Source organism: Cydia pomonella, chromosome 16 (assembly GCF_033807575.1).
Source record: "Cydia pomonella isolate Wapato2018A chromosome 16, ilCydPomo1, whole genome shotgun sequence".
NCBI lineage: Eukaryota > Metazoa > Arthropoda > Insecta > Lepidoptera > Tortricidae > Cydia > Cydia pomonella.
In genome coordinates, this window is record NC_084718.1 from 7,903,775 (window position 1) to 7,929,710 (window position 25,936).

Sequence of the window (25,936 nt, forward strand, 5' to 3'; positions counted from 1 at the left end):
TCTAAAACACATACAAAATGAGACTAAACGCAAACGCGTACGTCACGTTTCGAAATCGAATTTATTTACACTAGGGTTACTGTTATGGACACTCATACGCTATGTTTTATAAAAATAGAGTTTTTGTAAACATTGAGGAATATTTCATACTTTTTTCCGTAAAAATATTGTGTATACCTAAAAAGTACAATTTTTTTCTAGTGACAATCTATTTTATATAATGTTCTTGATTTTTTAAATACTTTTTTCCTATTGTTGTCTATTCTAAATACTTTTCAATGTACCATAAATCTTATCATTCATATCATAAATACTTTTGAACGACTTAGATCACAATTACAAATGATGCATCCGAAATAAGTAAACCATTTTAATTTTATTTTAACGATCAATTAAATTTAATTAAGAGTAGATAGGTATCTTGTGAATTTAAGAACTCCGTCGTGCCCTAAAAACGTGCACGAAACAATAAGTTCACTGTAGCTATAAAGATAGCTTAGCAGAGTTCGCGCTTTCTAATTCATAATTTATTTCATAATAAAACAGCATTAAACAAATAAATAAAAACATTTAAAACAGGCCTCTTTTACATGTACTCGTATTTTAGATTAGTTTTCGTTTCTGCTTTATTTTTTGAATTTAGTTTATATGTATTTACTTGTTATGTTTTATTCATTATAGAATATTTATATTTGACAACGGGAATAATTAATCAGACATATATCAATAAATATCATACATATTATTATAAATAATTGAATTCTAATAACGGTTAATCGCTTGAAAGTAATCGCTAGTCTTAGCACAAAAACATAAGCGTAAATAATATCATGACTTGGCTTCTACTGATTTAAGCTATATTTGGCGCCACTCGTCTAAATACGACACCTACACTTACGAGTATATCGTACAGTAAGATTCGTAAGTATGGTCATAGAAAAATAAGTAAGCACAGAGTGTTCACTCCATACATCGTCGACATCTACCGCTACTTGATACTAGATGTCACGAGTGTCGCGACTGACGAAAAGTGTAAGGCTCAACAATTTACAACGAATTTTACAAGCAGAAGGAATTGAAAATAGAGTTCCGGCTAAACCGGTTATATTAGCTGGTAATTGTTAAGCATTAGGCTTTTCGTTCGTCGCGACATCTATTGTCAAATAGCAGAGGGCCTACCGCGAACCACGTTCGACGTGTTGCCTCCCTGTCACACTTACGTACGAATTTACAAGTGCGACAGAGAGGTAACACGTCGAACGTTGTTCGCGGTAGGCCCTCAGTACTGATAAATCCGCTGCTTGACGCTAGATGTCGACTACGAAAATAATAAGCGTTTTGGTAAGAAAAGTGATGCATGGAGTGACCACTCTGTGCTTACTTATTTCTCTGTAGTATGGTATTGACCGTAGCAGTCCGAAAGTTCGTAAAAGCTTACATAAGTGTGCATAAGTTCTGCCGTAATTAATACTTGTAACGCTACTATCGTTTTTAGGAAGGACAAACACTTGACCTTAACCAAAATACTGGGTCAATGTGATCTACCACCGATCGGATTTTATGATATATTAATTCGGTGCATTCTTTTCAATAAAGAGCTGAATAAACAAACTGGACAATATGTCATTGACAAAAGTCATCTGTAAAGTAAGAGAACGTTTTCTAGACAGTTATATTATATAACTTTAGATAGGTTATACTTATACATAATAAGCACAAAAATACTTCCATGTTTATTTCTATAACTACGAAGGACTCTGTTATTTCTGATTTATTTTCGCATTCCTTTCATCTTTGTCATACTCGTTGTTAAAGTTATAGGGAAATTGTACCAGTTGTCACAAGGTAAGCGCTTCATTTTTGGAATGTCTGTAACCTATCTTGAGTAATAAATCATTGTTTCTAGACAAATTTTAGACCAGGCGCCTTTTTTACTAATTTGACAACTGACAATAATGTCAATTTCCTGTAAATCATTGGGTCGTTAAGTAACGACGGTACCTACCTAGGGTCAATTTTCACTTGTTGGACCAGCAATCTACGGCGAATTGTCAATGTCAGACGACAATTGTCATTGTCAGTATGCAAGGGCCATGTGTCGGAAACAGACTGTATTGAAATCTTATTCATTTGCAAATAAGCGAAATTGTATACAAGTATCGCCTACATCGTCATTACGACATTTAAATAGTGTTAGATACAATCAATTGATCAATATTCATAAACTGAAGTTCTCTACACATTTAAAAACAGTCTTAGATAAACTTGTACGAAGCCTCAAGACTGCAATAGATCTTGAACCTAAAACCTAATTGACCGAAGCGTAGCGTAGGTCTACGTTTTGACTCGCGCAATCTGCTTTCGTATGTCCGGATGTTCTCCTCTACAGGTCGCAATTCTCAACCGATTCGCGTGATATTTTGCGACCATATTCTATGATCAAATAGAATTTTTTTGTCGATCCAGTTTTTGGAATTTTTTCAAAATGGCGGAGTCATGGTACGTCGCGCCTAAACAAATAGCCGTATCGATATCATAAGAGTTTCCTCCTTGTGAGACATGGTTACAGAGTGATTTGCGAAAAATTCAGATATTTTAGAACGCTGGTTTAGGGGGTATTTAGATATTTAAGTTTTACTCGAGAATAAGTAGCCTAATTTCACCGTGTCACATATATCCATTCGTGGCTCAATTGGAATACACTAGCTTTACAATCATGAGGTTCCGGGCTCAAATCCCGAATAATGAAATCTTTTTTGTTTTTTTTTGCACTTTAATTTCCTATTTTTTATTGACTAAGCTTTGTAACAGGGAGAGAGAAGAGGACCCTGGATCTATTCCCTGAATTGTAACATTTTGTATTTTTTTTGTATTTAAATTTCGTATTGTTGATCAAGCGAGCACGAAGCGCGAGCAAAGCGTATTCGTTTCAGTTTTATTGTCTGAACTTTTTTTACAGCCGTTAAAGTTCAAGGAGACGGACAGTTGCGCAGGCGAAAACGGGTTCACGTTTAAAAAAATCTGAGCAGTTTTTACATTTAGATTAATTTATCAACTTTGGCTTTGCTATAGAGACGTAGTTGTAGATTGGAATATTGATATTATATTAGGAATAGAAGTTTAAACGTAAATGTATGTTATATTGCTTTAATAAATAAAAAATATATATCATAGCTAAAAGAGGGAAATGGTTTTCTAACATATTTCCTGCGTGCAGTCGCCGCAGAAAGTATCGGTACGGTTCGTGGCATTCTTTTAGAAAATTTTGGTGCATATAGATTACTAAGAGCCAGCGATGCTTGCTATAATCTTGTCTATAAAAATTCAGGCCACAAATTTGCAGGAACACAATGTTCCGAAGATTTATTACATATCTTCTGTTGATATTTTAGTCAAGGTATTCGATGTAGCAAAATGATGTTATAGCGGATTAAATTGCCAAATCCTATAGAGACAAAACACTACAGAGTGAAGCTCTGATGGCCCTTCTGCCGACGAAGATGGAGGTGGTTCTACTTTTACCATTCAGGGGATGACCGACTAACTGTGGGCGTTTGGAAACGGGAAAGGGAGTATTTTCTCTTTCTTTCCCATTTTGTAGGCGTTGGCAAAGAGAATTTGAAATGGAGGTGGACTGTCAAACAAAATTTTGTTGCTACAGTAAAATTGCTGCTATATCTTTCGACACATGATAAAAATTGTAGAACACCATTTGACTTTCCTTTCCTTGATGATCTTTTTGATCCTTATTCGTTTACTAATATATGTTAAAATTGTTAAAGACCTATAAATGGCGCCATCTAATAGATAAAAGGCCAAATGTTTGACAGCATCGTTTCGAGCGATGGTACCATAACGTTCCAAAAGTTTTAATCATATGTCCAAAGATGGCAGTAAATATACGAGTCTACAAAGTTTTCTTAGTTATTAATAAATATAAAATTCCTTTTCCGTGCAGGCTTTTTAAATTTTGATATACGAAAAAGCATCTATAAAAAATTAAGAGCAATTAACATTATTTAGAGGTCGCTATAAATGAAACAATATTGCTATACAAAATAGTATGAAAATAAATTGACCCATCAATAAATCTGCTTTGGAAATGTCTTTTAGGGCTCTTTATTCGTTTTATTTATTATTTATAAGTATGCTTAAAAAGATGGCGATCGTTTTTTTTTTGTTTTAGGTAACTTTGCATTTTTGTATTTGTATGAGGATATTGCAAATCACAAAATCATAGCGACCACCTAATCATTCGCAATGAGTTCAAATTTGGCACATAGATTTCTGTTCTATAAAGGGAGCCATGTGAAGATAAAATCCTTTCAACTTTTCTCTACATACAAAGTTGGACCATCCTATTCGATAATATGTTTTTTTGTCAATTTAGTTTTTATAAATTCTTCTAAACAGCGGAGCCATAGGTACATTTATTCAGTTTTAAGGGCTCCTCTACACGATGGCCCAGCGTAGGACGCAGCTATGCGGTGAAATGAGATAGCAATATCACTTGCTCCCTCTAACGCAGTGGTTCCTAACCTTGTCAGTTCTGCCACCCCTATGACTAACTAGGGAACCCGATTTTACCCCTACTCCCAATAAATATCAATATTCTTTCTTACAGGTCTAATTTCTGTTATATTTAACTGAGCTTATTACCTCCGTAAAATACCAGATTTACCACTACGGGGGTAATTACCCTCAAGTTAGGAACCGCTGCTCTAACGCATAAATGCGCCCCTATAGTCTGTATCTTTAGGTATTTAAAAAAAGGTAAACAAACAATTTGTAAATTTTCGGGTACTTTTAATATTTTTTGGTTAATCAACCAAATACAAAACCGCCTGGATCTGTCACTGAACGACCTGACTTTAAACCTACGTTATTTGATCATGTAATGTTTTCATCTACCCTCAGCTGCCTTAAGGAGCCATTTGAGGGTAGATTTTGTTTACCTTTTTTTAAATACCTTAAGATACAGACTATAGGACTTGCCTACGCTGGGCCATCGTGTAGAGGAGCCATAAGCTATGCTCGCGAGGTCTACAGCTCACAGAGCTACTAGTTACTAAGAGTTTCTATAAATTATTCTCAACAACGTAATTATGTTATAGTAATAATAATTTACATGACTTGCAATTTTATTCGCCGTTATAGAGTATACGGTAAGAAAGAGCTGAAGAGCGTTCGAAAGCGGTAATCCAGGTGGAATTGAAAATGTCCGGCGATTACGTTGTGGTCAAAACGCACAAGAATTTTAATGAGAGAAACACGTTCGGAAACCCACGCGTATTTTTATTCTCAAAAGGATTATATAAGTTGCATGAATATAAATTTATCAAAGCATCTACATATATGTATACCTATACTCAAAAATGGTTAAATTAATTATATACATATTTATTTGTAGAATATTTATTTTAATATAATAATACTAGTGGCTCTGTGAGTTATAGACCTCACGTTAAGATTCATAACCTTAAAAATGTAAAAACAAAAAATAATTACTTCTTTGAGTCATTATCACAGCTTACTTGCAGCGGTCTTAAGTGCCATAGGCCTGTTAATGGCGCTGAAGTCTTTTATGCCAATTTCCACCATTTTGACCCTTTCCCAAAAAAACGAAACGACAAGAAAAATTATATTTAACTTCTAAACCTGTTCACCGAATTTCACTAGAATCGGTTGAGAATTGCGGCCAGTAGAGAACAGCCGGACATACGAAAGCAAATTGCCCGAGACAAAACGTAGACCTTCGCTAATGCTTCAGTCAATTCGTGCACTTAATTTAATAAAAAATCACTTAAGATTGGGTGCAGTTTGAAGAAAATGTAAAGAAAAAATGACCTGGAGTTAAAATGTAATAGCCCCCCATTTTCAGTTGATGTACTGACTGTACAATATTTTGTAATAAAATTCAATATGTATGATATGTAATACCTAAATATGTAACACGTTGAATGTCTCGCCAGTTATATTTGTTTAAGTCACTCCCGAAATAAACATTATTTTATTGGTATGTTTAGATTACATAGATTACAGATTAGACTTATTGTTAGTTCGAGATGATGTTTGTGCATAAACTTGCCATGTTATCTAGTCGCTATCTAAATCTATTGATTATTATTACACTAATCGGATTGAAAAAAAAAACCTTCCTAGAATTACTAAAATGATTGCGTGGAAAAAATATAAAACAGAGTAAGTATACGGCATGTAAACAGCCAGACAAAAATATCTCCTTGACGCTGGCAAAAACAAAGACTTGTTCCATTTATTTGGTTTAATTGAAGGTTTTTGTAACCTGTTTGGCACTAGAATTATAAAGGCTATAAAGGTAGATAGTAAAATACATATGTCGGTAAAATCTGGATAGCATTGATACCAGCACGACGGGCCTTGCTCAGAGGGTTCCATTCCGTAGCACATATTACAAAGAAATATACTACTTACTTAAATATGTTTGGCCCGAGGATTAACTGATAGAGAATGCCTTCTGCCATTAAGTTTTTTACTGTGCAATAAAATTTTAATAAACAAATATGTATGGGGCCAGCGGCAGAGATATTAAACTATAAATTACAAAATAGTACTATATAATTATGTATGTATGTAGGTATTAGCGAGATAATGTATAAACTTTTTAAATTATGCAGGTCGTTAGCTGTTCAGGGTGAGTAGATAAGATGACAATCATTAACCGTAGCAAACGAAACGCAACTGTCTCTGTCACACTAATATGGAAGAGTGATAGAGAGAGATAACTACGCTACGCTACGGAGTGTGAGGGATTGGCATCTTGTCTACGCACCCAGGGTGCCTAGGTAAGGTCGCTTGCGCTACAACAACGAAACGCTAACGAATATTACATTGTGCAACGATGGTAAGTGAGATCTTGGAAAAGAGGGTGGGAGAGGGACTTGGAAAAAACTAAATTTTAGGCGAAATAATTCTTAAATAAGGTGACTTTTCGAACATTCGTCCACAATATTGTTATTTCTTGACAGGTTAGGCATCGAAGGCACAGACCTATTCGGCATTCAGCCACGATCGAAAATAATGTAAAAATATTTAAAAGGCTATTAAAATAATCTAATTAAATATTTTTAAACAAAAACAACAATATTAAATTATAAACATCAGTATTTTGAAAGTAAAACGCATTTACGCTACTTGGTTTGTATGAATTAGTGATATAATAAAAAAAAATACAATCCATAACTCCCGCGGGAACAATATAGGCCTTTGTCCTTCACTACACCTGCATGAAATAAGATCTTTTTCGAGCAAGCATGATGAAAAATAAGTAAAATGCATGCCTAGCCAGGAAACGTCTATTTTACTCAATCAGTTTTAAATTTCACAATGGTGGGTCGAATTAATCCAAATTCAAAATGCCTGGATTTCATTTCCTTTACCTCTTTTGTTAACTTTTATATTTTTTGGCTCAGTTTAATTAGTCGATAGGGCCCGTATGCAGGGTGCGGGAGATTTCCATAAAGCATGCCATAATGAGTTTCACTAGGCGTTATACCACCTTACCGCCTCCGAGGAGTCACCCGCATGCTGTATATCGACCGCACTACCGACTTATGAGTTTCACTAGTCGTTATACCGCTTGCGGGGAGTCCCTGCACGCTTTACATCGACCGAGTTATCGACCAATGAAACTCAGCCATTATTACCCTCTATTACTCGTACTTTCAACAGAAGTTCTAGGCGTATAATTACTCTCTTATTGTATAAATATCTATTATTTTATTTAACAAATTCTGTATAGGTGCGAGTAATTAGTATTTTATCCAAACACTCGTATACAATAACACCAGTTATTGTATATTATCAGTGATCGGAACTGTGGGAGTAAAACTTTAACAAAACTTATCAAGCGGACGTAAAAAGAGTGCTTATAGCCTTAAAAATATTCGAATATCTATGAATGTAAATATTTTTATGGCTTTAAGTACTATACTATTCCTATCCCTATGGACATGAATATTTTTAGGGCTGTATGCACTATTTTATGTCCGCTTAACAAGTTTTGTTAAAGTTTTACTCCCATAGTTCCGATCACTGTATATTATACGACATATTCTTCCTATTGTCTGCTTCCATTACTCACATATGGCGCACAAACTTGGAAATTCTCGAATAATGTAAAGAACAAAATAAAAACGTGTCAGAGAAGCATGGAACGCAGTGTTACAAATATAAAGAAGATACAAAAAATTAGACATACACTTAGGAAAAAAACAAATGTGATTATGCAAAAAAGTTGAAATGGAAGTGGGCAGGCCACGTCGCAAGAATGGCAGACAAAAGATGGACTAACCAGATAACTATGTGGCCCGGACCAAGAGGCAAACGCAAAGATGGAAGACCGTACATGCGATGGTCCGATGACATTGCAAAAATTGCTGGCCCAAAGTGGACTCTAACAGCACAAGACCGATCGAACTGGCTCTCTCTGGAGGAGGCCTTTACCCGAGAAAGGGTTCTTGCTTCGTAGCGTAGGAATATTCTTAGAGTTATTTAAAAATTCAATTTTATTTTTTTGTAAATATAATGAAATTTTTGACTACTTATCATAATTACGAGATTATTCCTTCCAATTTTTCGAATCATGTTGACACTGTAACTACTTGCAAGAAACAAAAGGCTTTTTTATTTCTTTTATACGACATATTATAAATAATGAAAAGGCAATGGCTAGGACTTTGTTTTTATTTTAAATTATCCATTATCACAGTACGAAAGTAAAAGCACAATAACAAAATAGCTAAAATCAAAAAGTTACCTTGATATTGAGAACTTAATCCAAAATGTTTTTGATATATAAACACACACATACACAAACACACATCAATTTATTCTCTCTTTAAGTTTAAATTTAAAATAATTACTTTTGCTATTAACTGAAATGTTAATATTATTTATTTTAATTTTATTCAAATTTTGTAATAATTTATTGTTGTTCATTTACTAAGGAAGAGTAAGGAAGATACAACTAAGAAAGAGCGGTGACTCTTAATACAAGTATTTGTTACTTAAAAAGAGGTACGAAGCCTGTATTATGTAAAGTAACGCTTATAAGGAATAAACAATTTTTATATGCATTATGTATTAAGGATCTGACACTTCTGTTTTATTCAATTTAAAAATTCTCTTTTCCTTTGTCTCAGTGACTACTGCTGCTATTGAAGTCTACAGTACACTGCAGTGTTGGCCGAACGTTAATTAGAATTGACATTTAACCATTACAAATTGAACCGTAAACTGTAACCGTCCGTTACGGTTTACGGTTCAATTTGTAATGGTTAATGGTCAATTCTAATTAACTTTCGGCCAACACTGCTACAGCTACACTGCATGCTGTTAACAGTTCATTATTTATGGGTAGTTTTTTACATACGAAAAATGAATCTTTCTTTATTATTTATTTATTTAATCTTTATTGCGCATAAGAAAACACACTGTACAATAGGCGAACTTAATGCCGTAAGGCATTCTCTACCAGTCAACCAGTTATTATTATTTTATCCATATAATTGTTAGTATGGCTTTATGTCCGTCTGTCTATTTGTAGCGTAGCTCAGTCATGTATTACCTACGTTAAGTACCTATTATACATAAATATAAATAGTTATATATGTAGCACCATATGGCGTGATTAAAGCCCTTATAAATAAATAAATAAAATATTATAGTTACAATTTTATACAGATCGACCTAGTCCCAAAGTAAGCTCATTAAGGCTTGTATTGTGTGTGATAATATGGGTCTACTTTACGGTAATATTCTTGTCTTACTTGTTTTTTTTTCATAACTGTAAATGTATGAAATAAAAATGCACATCGAGCTGCAAATAAAGGTGTGCAGCGAGATGTAAATTATGAATGAATTCCATTCATTAAGTAGGTAAGCACTTTTACTTTTGCAGCTGTGTGTATAGCAAATACAAAAAATACGAAGCGAATACCAATAACCGGCCAAGAGCATGTCGGGCCACGCTCAGTGTAGGGTTCCGTAGTTACTCTTCCGTCACAATAAGCTAAACTGGAGCTTAAAGTGTAGTAAATGGTACCTTTCAACCGAGTTAAACAAATAGGCAAATTTGCATAATCAGTACCTAATTAAAGTAAGTCTTTTTACTATGAAGGGAAAACTTTTTGCGATACCTCAAAAACAGCTTAACTGATCATGTCCGCTATAGTTTTCATTTAATGTCTTTCTTAAGCTCTACTTCCACGATTTTTTTCAAATTTTTTGGACCTATGGTTCAAAAGTTAGAGGGGGGGGGACACATTTTTTTTTTCTTTCGGAGCGATTATCTCCGAATATATTCACTTTATCAAAAAATGTTTCTTGAAAACCCCTATTAGTTTTGAAAGACCTTTCCAACGATACCCCACACTCTAGGGTTGAAGCAAAAAAAAAAATTCACCCCCACTTTACGTGTAGGGGAGGTACCCTAAAAAAAGTTAAATTTTTAGATTTTATTGTACGACTTTGTCGGCTTTATTGATTTATATATCCATGCCAAATTTCAGCTTTCTAGCACTAACGACCACGGAGCAAAGCCTCGGACAGACAGACAGACAGACAGACAGACAGACAGACAGACAGACAGACAGACAGACAGACGGACATGGCGAAACTATAAGGGTTCCGTTTTATGCCATTTGGCTACGGAACCCTAATAACAAAAACGACCTCGATTAAAACGCGTAGTTACAGACGATGTCCAAAATACGTGTCGTATTACAACATAGTAATAAGATGCAAAACTAAACGCTTCTCTGAAATCGACGTAGGTACAATAAACCTTCTGTCAGTAAGGAGGTCGTATTACCGGTCATTGTAGGCTTTGTTAAATTTTCTATGCTTCTGTCGCAGGGGCCAGTAATTTGTCTCATTCTACTTTGGTTTGTATTCGGATGTTACTAAACTTGCTCCAGTTTTGCGTCAGTATTTGTAACGCATTCCAATAAATACTTACCAGTAATTGCATGATCTATAACTGACAGGCTGTATGTTTTGTATCTATTATCTATTTGCAAATTATTATTTCACACACATTTGCATTGCTATGTTTTCGGACACCATAGATAGTGGCATTTTTATTAGATACCTACTAGGTTACTGGTAATTATCTATAACTGTAAATAAACATTGTAACGACATTCATAGTCTATTTGAAAAAATATAAGTAGCTATTATACAGGATGTTTATTTAGTCACCTGCAATAATTTACGGGGTTAATACTATTATAAACATTATTATTGTATACTATTATATAGGTCATACTGAGCAACTTTTCCTAAGGTACCAACCCCGAAATCGCAAAAAAAAAACTCTCCCATACAAAATGTCAAGGTCAGACAGCCAAAACGTATGAAACGACTAATTTTTTTTCGCAATTTCATAGTTGGTCCCATAGATATAAACTTTCTATGATCTGAGGTTGGTCCCATAGTAAAAGTTGCTGAGTATAATCTACATATATATTCACCCCGTAAATTAATGCAGGTGACTAAATAAATACCCTGTTATTCGAAAAACCATTAAAAAATTCATCATGAATATTAATCAATTTTTTATTTTGCTATAATTTTTTTAGGTTTAACTTTAGTCTGTTTATAGTATAGTGTTTAGTGTGTTGTAGTGTGTGTAGTAGTAGTGTGGTTAATTTATATTTCAGTAATTTAAATTTTATTATTTGTGTACGAGTATATGCATTGAACATAAAGTTAACACTAAGGATTTATTTATTTAAAATAAAATTCATAATGGTAAAACGAGTCATAATTTACAGCTAACGAAAAAACAAAGCTTAAACTAAAAAAACACATTTAATGTATTCATCAATGTCCTGCTTTACTTTTTTTTTTGAATTCAAAATATACCTCTCACAATTTAAGTAAGTAGTATAAGAGAAAGCTACTATTTCACATTTGTTTTTTCACACATTCCATTCAAAATCGTCATGCAAAATGAATGATCAGGTTTATCTAACGGCTATTTGGATTTTATTGTGGGTGTTCGAGCTGCTAAAAGTTTCGCAGATTTATGGGCTTTCTCCCATTTCTCTGCAATTACAAGACAAAGAATTTAATAGACAATTAACATTTCATAAACTTTCTAAAACGAACCCCATGAAATGTAATAGATTTAGATTTATTTATTTCATAATATTAAATTACAATATAAATTATATTAAAATGATCTATATGAATTTATATTATGATTGATATTATAAATAATATATATATATATATTATCGGACATTATAGCACAAATTGACTAATTCCCAATGTGGGACTTACGCTCAATAAGGCTTGTGTTGAGGGTACTTAGAAAACGATATATATAATATATAAATTTTTATATAAATACTTAAATACATAGGAAACACCCATGACTCAGGAACAAATATCCATGCTCATCAGACGAATAAATGCCCTTACCAGGATTTGAACCCGGGACCATCGGCTTCGTAGGCAGGGTCACTACCCACTAAGCCAAACTGATCTTCAAATGATTAAATTATGATTGATATTATGACGTTGACGACTAGTTTGGCCTAGTGGGTAGTGACCCTGCCTACGAAGCCGATGGTCCCGGGTTCAAATCCTGGTAAGGGCATTTATTCGTGTGATGAGCATGGATATTTGTTCCTGAGTCATAGCTGTTTTCTATGTATTTAAGTATTTATAAATATTTATATATTATATATATCGTTGTCTGAGTACCCTCAACACAAGCCTTATTGAGCTTAATACTGTGGGACTTAGTCAATTTGTGTAATAATGTCCTATAATTTTTTTTTTTTTTTATGACACAATGTCAAAAATCAATAACTTAATAAAATTATCACAATCTCAAATAATATCAAATTATGGAAAATTTTCAATATGTCTTTTTATATCTAGGTATATCGTAATAATCGTCAACTTAATTTAATTTATGAATATCATATTAACGCATTCACTGCCAGGGGGCATGGCCTAGGAACAAACTTGTATGACGGTGAACGCATATATGCGTCGGTGGCGGTGAATGCGTTAAATATGACTTAATTGACATGAGATCTAGAGAAGTTTTGAAAGCTGAATTTCAAACCAAAGATCTTGGCGAGTTTTGGTGTTGTTTGAGTGAAGCTTACCCTCTTCTTGTCAAGCGAGCTATGTCCGGTCTGATACCTTTTGCTACTATGTATCTTTGCGAGGCAGGGTTCTCGACTCTGGTGTCAATAAAAACAAAAAGTCGCAATCGATTGGACGTCGCAAATGACATGCGCCTTGCCTTGCCAAAGAGTATCCCACAATTTAACGTTCTCATTGAGGCTAAACAGCAGCATCCTTCTCATTAACTTAGCAGTAAGTGCAATGAAACTACCAATAAAAGTTTTTTTTTACATATAAATAAGGCTTTTTATTCTTTCCCTAAAATATTTTTTGATAGGGGTCCGTGGAGTTGTTTAAATTGTGAAAGTGGTCCGTGACTGCAAAAAGTTAATTTATTAAAATCAATTCATAATAATTAAATGCGAAAGCGCTGGTGGCCTAGCGGTAAGAGCGTGCGACTTGCAATCCGGAAGTCGCGGGTTCAAACCCCGGCTCGTACCAATGAGTTTTTCGGGACTTATGTACGAAATATCATTTGATATTTACCAGTCGCTTTTCAGTGAAGGAAAACATCGTGAGGAAACCTGACTAATCCCAACAAAGCCTAGTTTACCCTCTGGGTTGGAAGGTCAAGTGGCAGTCGCTTCTGTACAAAACTAGTGCCTATGCCAAATCTTGGCATTAGTTGTCAAGCGGACCCCAGGTTCCCATGAGCCGTGGCAAAATGCCGGGACAACGCGAGGAAGAAGAATAAGATAATAATTAAATATGTCATTTCCATATACCTATTCACTTACAGAGTATACTTATAATGGATTTTCCAATAAATAGGATCTCAATTGATGTTCAATTCAAATGCTTCTTTAGATGGTTCGGTTTGCAATTTTGCAGGTAATATAAGCTCATAAGTTGCTTAATCTCCAGAGCAAGAAAAGCTACCAGTGCCTCCATTTGTACGATTTTGTTGCGGATTTAGGAAATTTCATGCTGCGGTTTCGAATTGGAACTTTATAGCTTAAACATATGATGTACCCATACGTCACTGTGAGTACAAAATAAGGCTTTGATTAAGCAATCCTTTACTTGATTAGGCATCCTATGTTCTTAATGTTGTGCTCGTCGTAAAAACTAATTACTTCTGACACAAAGATCACAACACAAACATTATCCTTTTACGGAGCGTTGACCAAATAAGGACACTGAAAACGAAAACGGCGGACATTCACTTCCTTTACAAGATGAAATCTCAGCAATGGCACGTCAACGTCAACCTTGCTCATGTTTCCGATACAGCAAACAAAGATGACTACTCAATATGTGTTTTGGAGACAGCCCGTCGGCGAGAAACGTGAATTTGTGTGTCGTATAACCATACAAACATACGGCAACTAAGCGGACTTAACAAAGAGAAAACTGTCAAGTTTACAGTCAAACTTTCGTTAAGTGGGACCTACCTGAGAAAACTGTTTAGCAATTAGCGGAAATATTTCTGTCCCATCAATATAAACTTAGCACAAAAGTTATCTTTACAAAAGCTTGTATATATTTTATTTTGATATAAGATATACGAGTAGGTAATATAAAGCAGAACTGGAAGATTTTGTAAATGCTCATGTTCCTTACTTACATGTTTTGGTGGAAAATACATATTCTTCTTAAGTGTAATTTTTTGGTAGGTACAGGTACGTACGTAGGTACCAACCTATCGTGAAACTTCCTGACCATTATAGTCCAGGAAGAGTAAATTGTTTTTTATTTTTGTTCATGAAAATATGTTGCTTTACTAAAATCAATAGTAGTAGCAGATTTAAAATTAATATGTGAATACATGTACATAGTTGAGGGCTTTCTAAATCGAGGTTATATCGTATCTAACCGTAAATGTTTATTTCAAGTTCATTTAACGGATATCGTATAAATAATAACTAACAGAAGGTAATAACTATCTTCGTATTCGTTCAGCACGGATCTGAAGTAAGTTTAACAGAAATCCATTTAAGTACATATGGCAGTTCAAGCTAAAAGTAGGTAAGTACCTAAAATGCTTACGTGAAGTATTCCATAAGTTTAAATCCCCGCTTTATTTAACGCGTATATAATAATTAATGTTGCGCAAACGTCCTCGACATATGGTGCGAGTATGTGGTCGCTGCATGGTGTCGTCAAGGCATCCTAACTCTAAACGTTTGTTTGAACTATTTCGCAAAACATCCAGTCACTTGAACACATTTTATTGGTAGGCCACCCTATAATATTAAAATAATATCCTACGATTTCAAGTGATGATAAGATTGATAAGAGATGAAGCGTCCTATCAAGCGGCGTCAGAAAGTATTTACTGTTTCGAATGATCAGCGCGATCGTCATCCAACTCATACATCCAGAAGTCAATACAATCGATGATAAGGTTTAACTAGATAACGTGATTCTTGGGTATACCTGGGTTGGGTTTTTGAGGAATTACTACCGTACAGAAATGACCTTACTACAAAACCGAAGTTAGACAACGATACAGGGACAAATTATGCTGTCCGTTTCTAATGTATGGCACTATAAATTTCGGCCATTTAGGTTTGTCATAATTCAAATCATTAATATATCTTATCTAATAATTTTTAGTTTGTGTAATAATGACCTATAATATTTATTTATTTATTTATCTGTAGTCGTGCACGTCTAGGGACGTCAAGTTGTGCCTGCCCTAATAATTGCTCGGAGCAATGCTGAGCCAAACGGAGCCGAGACAAGTCGAAAGGAGGAGTGTCGCCCCACTACTATTGTTGGGATATTACTGGATTAATGATGAAAATACTTAATACTTATACTAATATTTTGACTTTATTAGTTTGATTAATTTTTAACAAGCTGAACTCTACATTAGATAAGTACCTAAGTATCTATGACACCCAGTTTGGGTTCAGAACTGGGTTATCTACAGAAAGTGCCAATCTATGCCTGCTTCCTCGACCTCTCCAAAGCGTTTGACAGGGTTAATTATAATATGCTTTGGAAGAAAATGGAGGAGGCAGGTATACCGAATGCCTGTACAGATATGCTAAAGTTTTGGTACCAAAATCAAACAAACCAGGTCAGGTGGGCCAAGTCACTATCTTCTGAGTACAGGCTTGAATGTGGTGTAAGACAGGGGGGCCTTACGTCTCCGAAACTGTTCAACTTGTATATGAACGACTTGATAGGCGAACTTAGCAGCATGCATGCGGGATGCTATATTGAAAACACTTGTATTAACAATATAAGCTACGCAGACGACATGGTGCTGCTAAGTCCGTCTATCGGGGCCCTTAGACAGTTAGTGGCCAAGTGTGAGAAGTATGCAGCCGCACATGGACTCGTATACAACGCCGCCAAGAGTGAAGTGATGGTCTTTAAGGCGGGTAAAATAAAACCATATTTTATACCTCCAGTGTCGCTTGGCGGGGTTGTACTTAGAGTAGTGGATCGCTTCAAATACTTGGGCCACATTATAACTAATGATCTGTGTGATGATAGTGATATCGAGAGGGAGCGAAGGGCGTTGTCGGTTAGGAGTAATATGCTAGCTCGAAGATTCGTTAGATGCTCCGTGGAAGTAAAAATAACGCTATTCAAAGCATATAGCCAGTCTTTTTACTCTAGCGGTCTTTGGGTTCGGTATACGAAACGAGCCTACAACGCCCTTCGCATTCAATACAACAACGCTTTCAGAATGCTGTTGAGACTTCCAAAATGGTGCAGTGCATCAGGAATGTTCGCCCAAGCGCGATAATGCGTAAAAAAAATCACGTCGCTAATGGGTCGCGGAAGGAAAAGTCGAAACAGCATTCTGAAGGTGATTGCGGACAGATTTAACTGTCCCATAATGTGGCATTGGATGGAGCAGGTCAGATCTACTTTGACATATGTCAAGTAGGTCTGATTGGCATAGCATAACCTTTATGAATAATATAGGTTTTAAGTTAATTTTACTAACCATAATATATATGGACTTCTGGGTCTGAAATAAAGATATATTTATTTATTTTATTTTATAAGCTTGTCATAAATAAAAGTAAGAATAGTTAAAACAAACGCTATTTATAAATAATGATCTATGAAGATGACGAAATAATGATTATATGTATTTATGTATGTATATATATATACGTTGAACAAAAACTCTATTTTTTTATAAATTCAATCATTCTTAATGATACACTTGTTTACTTACCTACTGTTAAAATCTGTTTGTACCAGTAGCTACAAAAAGAACTGTGCATGAGATAGATTACTCGTAAAAACTAGTAAAGAAGTGATATTTATTAAACACATTTTAGTATAATTTAACATTTGCATTTTAATATAACCGTATTATAGTAATACCTACTATAATATATTAAAATGCAAATGTTAAATTATACTAAAATGTGTTTAATAAATATATTATCACTTCTTTAATTAAATACATAGTAAAACAATTAATCATTTACAATAAGTAGGGAAGTACCTACTGCCTACGTAAGTACAGGGAATAACGATCCTGGCCGGCATGAAATTATACGTATTGTGTAATAGCATGTTGCGTAACTATAGAAATCTAGGTACCTAACCTATGAATAATTATGATTATGATTGTTCCGGTCGGCAGGGGTAAGGTTGTTTCGTCCATCGCCCGAGGACACAATCCGGTTTGCTGCACCGACCTTGCACTTGAGACGTTGCATAACAGACTCTCACTTTGCGCTTTATTGCCTGATATTAGAAGTAAAGCATCACGACTCGACTGTTCCGGCCGACAAGGAGTACGCTTGCAATGTCCGACACGGAGAACGCAATCGGGTTTGTTACACCGACCTTGCACTTGAGACATTGCATAACCGACTCTCACTTTACGCGTGCTTTAGCCTTTATTGCCTGATATTAGAATGAAATCAGCGCTTTAGAATAAACCACGATAAAAAATCTGAAGGCTATCATAATCATGAAATATCAATACCTACTTATTATTTGGGATATCTCACAATGAGAGCTATGCAGTTACGTGGTGCTTTTTTGTTCTTGCAAAGTTATTCTTTAAACCATTGGTTGGCCAATCTCTTATTCTGCCTAGTACACCTAGTAACCTAGTAACCTAACCCCTTTGTACATGTTCACATTATGTACCTAAAGTGTAGTTGAAGCTTAATGACGCTGTTCCAGAAGGGGCAAATAATTATTTCGTCAACAATACTTATGAAGAACGTAAATACAAAGAGACATCAACTGCTCATCATAAGATACATACTAATGATTCGTGTAAATAAAAGACACTATAAATTAGTTCAAAGCACCGTATATACCCAACAATTATCTATGCTAACAATTATTAACGTAAGTATTTACTTGGTTGTTGTTTGTCTATGCAATATTGACTGTATTGCACATAATAACCGAATGTCGAGTAAAATTATATATTAGACAAAATATTATTTCAATTAGGTGGTCTCCTCTGCTATACATAAGTTTTTAAATTACTTCAAATTAACATCAGTATTTACGTAAGATCCATAAATAATCAATAGGAATCTAGAACCTAGTAATCACCAAATTCTTTCGTTCAAGCCGGGTATGCTGCCTAATAAATTATCATTTGCTCTACTTAATGTTATATTTTATTACGGTAACTGAAAGATGACATATTCAACCTGGAATATAAGTCTAATTAAATGTCATTAACTTGTTGTACATTTTTTCAGTAAGTAAATAAATATAGATTCAATATCAAAGTAGGTGTTACACAGGATTTCAAACGAAACTAATTCTAATTGCCTGTTTCGTTGTAAAGTTTTGCATTGAAGGTCGTACTTTAAAGTTAAACGCTTCGCCGAGCATGGTTTGAGACTGAATACAGAATTCTGTAACGAGAGTCTAATTCGATTAACAAATAATATAAAATTAGGAACGTGCACGCTGTGTAGGTTTAATAAGACGACCTATGCCCAGGCCAATTTGTGGTACCCAGGTATTTTGGATTCAATTTTCTATGGAATGAACTTCTAAATATTTTACTTAATAAATGTTAATACATTATCGTTTGCGTTAAAACCGGTAGTTTAAATTTTTTGCAGGGTTATTTATGATCTTGGCTCAATGAATAATCCAAGTTTGTGACCTCAAGCGCCGAACGCAACTTTGTCAAAAATCGAATAAACCGCGAAAATTTCGTGTTTTCCTAGATTTGGGCGATTATAACCCTAAAGGACTACTTTTTGATCGCACCTTCTCAGAACATTTTTTAAATTTACTGCAATAACTTTTTCCTTTTTTTGTCAAAGTTGCGTTCCGCGCTCGAGGTCACAAACTTGGATTATTCATTGAGCCAAGATCATAAACAAGTCTGCAAAAAATCAGAACTACCTATCGGATTTGACGCAAACAAACCCCATTACAAAAGTCGACAAAGTTATATTGATACGATTAGATACTGTCCGTTAGGATATCAAATTGAAAAACACTTTGAGTATTGTGGATATACTTCTCTTAAATATTTATTGTTTTGATTAGACCGCGTGGAGTTTATTCAAGCAGTTTAAACGAGTAAACACCGATCAGCTGTTGCAAAAGCATCTCCGGCCTTAGGACAGAGTGGTAGGGCAAACAGTAGGTTGCGACAGCCAAGCTAGGTAGCAAACATTTAACGAGCATGCTAGGACACTAATCGGCACGCCGACACGCATGCCCGTGCGGCCCCGACGCGACATTGACTCTGGATTTTTCGTAATCGCACCCGAAAACCTGCTCGAAACTTAAAACCAGTTTCTCCGACGTAAAAACGTAACAAACGTTGGTTGACCGCACTCTGAAACGAGTAGATAGCGTGCATCGCACAAAGCCGTACCTAAATGTCAAGGCAGTATTCGTTTATTCTTCTTGGGTTCAAATGACCCGCCTAAATGATCAGAAAGTCGATAGAATACAATAGGAATAAGTAATTGATGCTGCATGTTGATGACAGTAATAAAGCGCTTTCTATGAATTACCTGCACAAAATTAATCATCATGCATCATTATTCTGCTCTAAGTACGATAATTTTCTTAAGGCCGCGCTAGATTGCATCCTCCACATTAAAATGCAATTTTGCAATGACCTTCTGACATGACAGAAATACCTTGCACTGATTGCTCTACCATAGCATGCCATCTAAGACATCTAAGTACCTACTTGTATTGTTATCTCTGATAGCATCTGAAATACCGAACGCATGGTATCTACAAAAAAAATGTAAAAATAGCTCTCTAAAATGTACTCATTCGGTACAGGATAATGATCGTTGAGCTTATCCGTTACGTAGGATTAAATAACGGTAATTATAGGAGAAGGATGCGTAGGTGTTACCTTCGAATCAACGTCCATCTGCTTTATACAAAAACGAAAACGCGAGATATTAAAAATTCGCTTCGTTGAATAAGGTTCGTGAATAACGTTAAACCAACTTTAACAGTTATTATTTGCTGATTGCAGTAAATAATAAGTAGGTGTTGGGACTCAAAGTTGCCAGTGTATTGCAACGTTCTTTCTATACGAAGCAGTGAATCCTGCACTAACCAGGGCTACTGATTTCCGGTGCAAAGCAACCAAACCGTCGCGTCGTGCGGCGTGGGGTAGATGGAGTGGAACAATCAGTGGTTAACTACAATTTGACCAACACGAAGCGTGCTGAGTACAGCAGTTTCGAACGCTAAATAACAATCTGATGCCAACGTGACTATCGCGGTTTAATTATTGACAATTTTAAAAAAGTTTTAAAGCTGACTGGTCATTGGGTGGGTAACGTCAATCATATTCTGTGGGGTGATCATTAGTTTTATCGTAATCATAAATTGCGAACATTTGTCTTGTTCGCGTGAAGCAATATCATATTCTACATGAAGTGTTGCAACCGTCGCATTACGCTGTCAATGTTGATATTTGCACAGTGATAGGATGTGGACTGTGGATGGAACGCACTTTACATATATCTCGGGGTTGGGAAACCGCGATCGCTCAGTTTTGCAACTGCAACAATGCTGGCAATCACTAAAGATAAGTGATAACGGGTCACTACTTATGCATAACATCTTTCAGATAAAGTTGCACGTTTCCATTCTGTGATTGAAAGTATATTTTAAATGTTCTTGATTATAATTTTGGCATTTAGCACAATAGCAAAATCATATTTTCTTTTGTAATCAATGACCATGAACTTTCATAAAAATACAACGTTCCTATTCAATTAACCTATCTGAAATCGTGAAACTATAAATCTATAGTTAATTTGATAGTGATAATGATAAGTAGGCTCGGTATATGCTGAATGGAAGCAATGAATGTCTGTTTTTCTTTTCTTCATCGCGTACTTGATATTGTGATACAAAGTTCGATTAATACTTGACTCGCTAGAATTATTAGCAAATGTAGGTATGACTCCGTAACGATAATATCATATATGTAAATAAACGTCTGAATTAAGCAAGAGCATGTATCACGCATGTCGTCAAATAACTCCTCCTGATTACAATCAACACGTACGTGGTTTTATGCAATAAAAATAATTACTCACCTTGTTTGTTAATATCCCATAGCACGACTTTGCATCCCAATCTCGCAAGGCGAAGCGCTATGAGGCTGCCTAGGCCGCCGCCTCCGCCCGTCACCACCGCTATTCCCCCCTTCAAGTCCTTCTTTGGATATCCAACAATGTATCTGTATATCCCTAGGATGATATGTCCGGCGGCGAGGAGAAGGAACCATATAATATCAAAAACGGTCTGCACTATAGTATATTTGTTTCGCATGCATTCTGGGATCTCTCTGGTCAATGGGCCCTCCCTCATGCCGTTGATGTACTCCTGGGTCTCCACGGACATCTTGAAGGGGGAACTGGTGCGCTAGAGGGAGCTGAAGTCCCTGTGCATCACTTGTGTGGGATGTCGTTGGGTGCTAGCTGGGCTGGCACATAGTTCACTGAATTTCGCTGTCATCTGAAATCAAACAGAGAAGTCATGTTAGTCGGTTAATCATAATCAGTAACAAGGTCTAAGTACTGTTTTAAAGTTCCACTGTAAGTTTTTTTTACGATAAATTGGTTTAAATTTAAATTGTCGCTTTTTAATCTGCATACTTAAGTACAAAATATATAACTACTGACAAACTTATGAAACATGTGATTAGGTACAAGTATAAAATGAACCTATTATCTTACCAAGCCATCACTCAGTCAAATGTGTGTACCTGTTATCATGCTACTTAAAATGTATCTGGTTTAAAATGAGCTGCTACAACAGATAATGTTACATACAGAGAACTGCCCTATGCCCTAGTTTTAACATATGGGTACAAATAAATAAAAAATACCTATACACAGTCATTCATGAATAACATAAATTAAATGATGTTTGTTTTCTAGTAAATAGAGTAACCGACTGACATGTGAGCTAGATCTACAAGCTAGATAGTTCTAGTCGTATTGCAAAACCTGGCTCGCTGAGGTTCGGACTCGGACGTCGGAAAATTCCGCCTAGTACGTAGTGTAGTGGGGCGCCTGTCCAGTCCTATCGTATCCAGAGTTGGAAGAAAGAGTAAAGTGGCAGTTGCGAATGTGTATTTAATGACGTCATGATTTTTTTTATGAAGCTCTATACAATCTCAATCAATTTTTTACCTACGCCTGAATAAAAACGATATCATAAACCGCTCTCAGCTTCTTGTTTCTGGATATTCGCATCAACTACCATATCTAATCCAGATCGAAAATTCAAATCGTATGGGTAATTAAAATTTTAAAAAATCTGATTGTGCTTTCTACGAAGTTTCGAGTGCGTCACTCAAAAAAATTCGTAGTTGATGCGAACTTTCAACCCTTATTTTACTACCTTTAGAGACAAATAAAAAAGCTAAAAATACAACTTGTAGTAGATCTAGATACGCGGTAGCGTATTCAGACACGTTCAAAAAAAGAAACTGGTGACGCAACCATGTGTAATAATATATTACACGAACCCTTTCGAGCTACTTTTGACCCCTTCACAACTTGAAACCTATTTAACCTACACACATGAAACTTGGCACATTTATTTAAGCTCCTTAGCTTGTCTAAAATGCAAAATTTCATAAACGTAAAACAAACAGTTATTGGTAAATTAACGTTTAAATACCGCCATTTTTGTGACTGACTGACTTATAGATCAAAAACCTAACCCACTTCCAGATGACCTAGAAACTTGATACTTGGCATCAAGGTAGACTATTAGGTGTACATAGGAGAAAAAATCTGAAAACTGAAAATGATTTGATAATTCGATGGCAAAAATCATACATAATCATTAGATTTATTAAGTCTTATGGATCGAAAACCTAACCCACTTTCAGATGACATTGAAAAAAAAATCTGAAAACTGAAAATTAATGAAAATTCGATTGAAAAAAAAATCATATATTGATAAGAAATTAAGACTTATAGATCAAATCTAACCCGCTTCTAGATGACCTAGATACTTGGTATTTGGCATTAAGGTAGACTACTAGGCGTATACAAAGGAAAAAAAATGAAAACTAAAAAAAATTGACAATAGACCGCGCGCGGGTCTTCTTTTCAGCTTGGGCAAAAGTACTTTCATGATTAATAGTATAGTAATTTCTGTACAAAAAGTAATGATATCCCAGCAAAAACATAAATGTGAAATGAGAGCCAAGTTCAATATTAAGAATATGTGTCGTTGTTGACTCGCCGACAAAAGAATTGAGTTCTATATGGGTGCCAAGTTCTGTGCTGTGTAGAAAATCCTGTAATTATAAAGGATTTGTCTTGGATAGTTTTTACGTATAGGCTATTATATTTGTCTATGTTACTTTTCTAAAAACCTGTGGTAAAAACTAGCCAAGTGAAATCCTTTAATAATTTCAGGATTTTCTACACAGCACAAAACTTGGCACCCATATAGATCTCAATTCTTTTGTCGGCAAGTCAACAACGACACATATTATTAATATTGAACTTGGCTCTCATTTCACATTTATGTTTTTGTTGGGATACAAACTTTCACCCCCCTCTTAACCCGCTTAAGGGTCGAATTTTTAATATTTGAATATCGCTTCTTCTTTCTTGTACTCATTATAAACGTAACCTGCTGTGAAAATTTAAACTTTTTAATTTTAATAGCTTCATCTCTGCGTTGAAAATAGATAGAGCAAATTTAGATGTTACTGAGGTGGTAAAAACAGCCATTGTAGAATAACTTTATTAAAGATATACTTTTAAAATTGTCAGGTTCATAAACTTTAATTAATCGCCACTCCGGGCCTGATTCGAAGAATAATAAAGACACGATTAAGATCTTGGAAAAATCTTTAAAAGATCCATAACTAAACGATATATCCAAATTAACGTTTATTTCGATTCCGCTGTGATCCCAATAAGATCTATATACAATATTTCTAACGTCAAAGTGACATTGGTTGCCCGAATCGAGCTGCTTCTGTCAATTATACGACATACAAACGATATCTAAATGAGAACTTATCTAAACCAGAACTTATCGTTATCGTATCTCATTCTTCGAATCGGGCCGTCATTCGATAACAATGTTTACTTAATTCTCATAAAAATATTTGGATGGTAGTAAATAAAGTGGAATGGCGGTATGGGCATGCGCAGGGCGCTCGGACGCAGCGTGTCGCAACACTGCGGCGGCGGCGGGTGCAGCTCGACCAGTCACAGTTGCTGCGGGATGCGGCCACACACTGGAGAGGCAACGGAAGCGGTGCATAAATCAGGTTGTTTTCTGATTTTCGTCCGGGTGAAATGTGCGGCGTTACAATTTATTTTTCCCCGGTTTATCCCAGCTTGTAGTCCGTCCGAAGACATCTTGGCAGTTTTTTAAAAGCGACCGAGTAAAATCTGGACGCTTCTTTATCCGTTTTTTAATCCCTGTTTTTTATTTTTGTAATAAATGTACCTAAAAAAATGTTCTAATAGTTCAAGTAGAAACGGTTGTGTCTTTGTCCGGCGGAGGTAGGTACCAGGTATTTAGTCTTTGTCTGGCGTTAAGCTGTGTGTAATAGGCTGTGATTCCGACCAAAATGCGTGTAAGTATGCGTGGTGATTGTGATTCCTGATTTGTAGTAGGATGGGAAAAGTATAATTTTCTATATTTATATGTATTTTTTTCCCACCCTTCGTTCATTTTTAAGCAATGTGATATCGTTTACAGACATTTCAGCTTATTAAACGAATAGTGAGTATTTCATAATATTTCACATACGTCACCAGTCGAATATCTAACTATTTTTTTTTATTATAGAGGAGGCAAACGAGCAGACGGATCACCTGATGGTAAGCGATTACCGCCGCCCATGGACATCTGCAACACCAGAGGGGTTGTAGGTGCATTTCCGGCCTTTAAGATGGGAGTACGCTCTTTTTTTGAAGGTTTGTTTTTTGGTCTCTTTAATTAATATAATGGCCATAAAGGCCACTGTAAAATAATTTATAATGAAATGAAGTTAATGTACCTACCAATATTTGATAATGCCTTAATAGTAGTTGTCATATGACCTTAAATCTTAACAATAGGTGAATAAAAGAATGTCAACTATTAGATTGCCTGTAAAACACCAACGTCGAACTTAATACGTCTGTGGTATAAAATTGAGAAAAGTTTGAAAGTAAAATTTAGAATCCGCTTCGTTTGAGACCGCTCCTGAGCATCCGGAGTCCGTCAACACTCGTCAAGAAGGTCGTCAATATCGCATTCCATCTCAAGTGCGTTTATAAACATTTGCCAACAGTAATAAATTTGAACCCGCTACTTAAAT

The 25,936-nt window shown here is 35.3% G+C and overlaps 1 protein-coding gene across 1 annotated transcript in view; it reads right to left on the reverse strand.

The window, feature by feature from the left end:
- The window catches only part of LOC133526175 (estradiol 17-beta-dehydrogenase 11-like), a 65,108-nt gene that overhangs the window by 17,137 nt on the left and 22,035 nt on the right, over nucleotides 1–25,936 (reverse strand). The window contains exon 2 of the mRNA XM_061862666.1: nucleotides 21,684–22,104. Within this exon, the coding sequence (XP_061718650.1) occupies nucleotides 21,684–21,990 (307 nt within the window). The 5' untranslated portion in view covers nucleotides 21,991–22,104. The remainder of the gene's footprint in view (nucleotides 1–21,683; nucleotides 22,105–25,936) is intronic.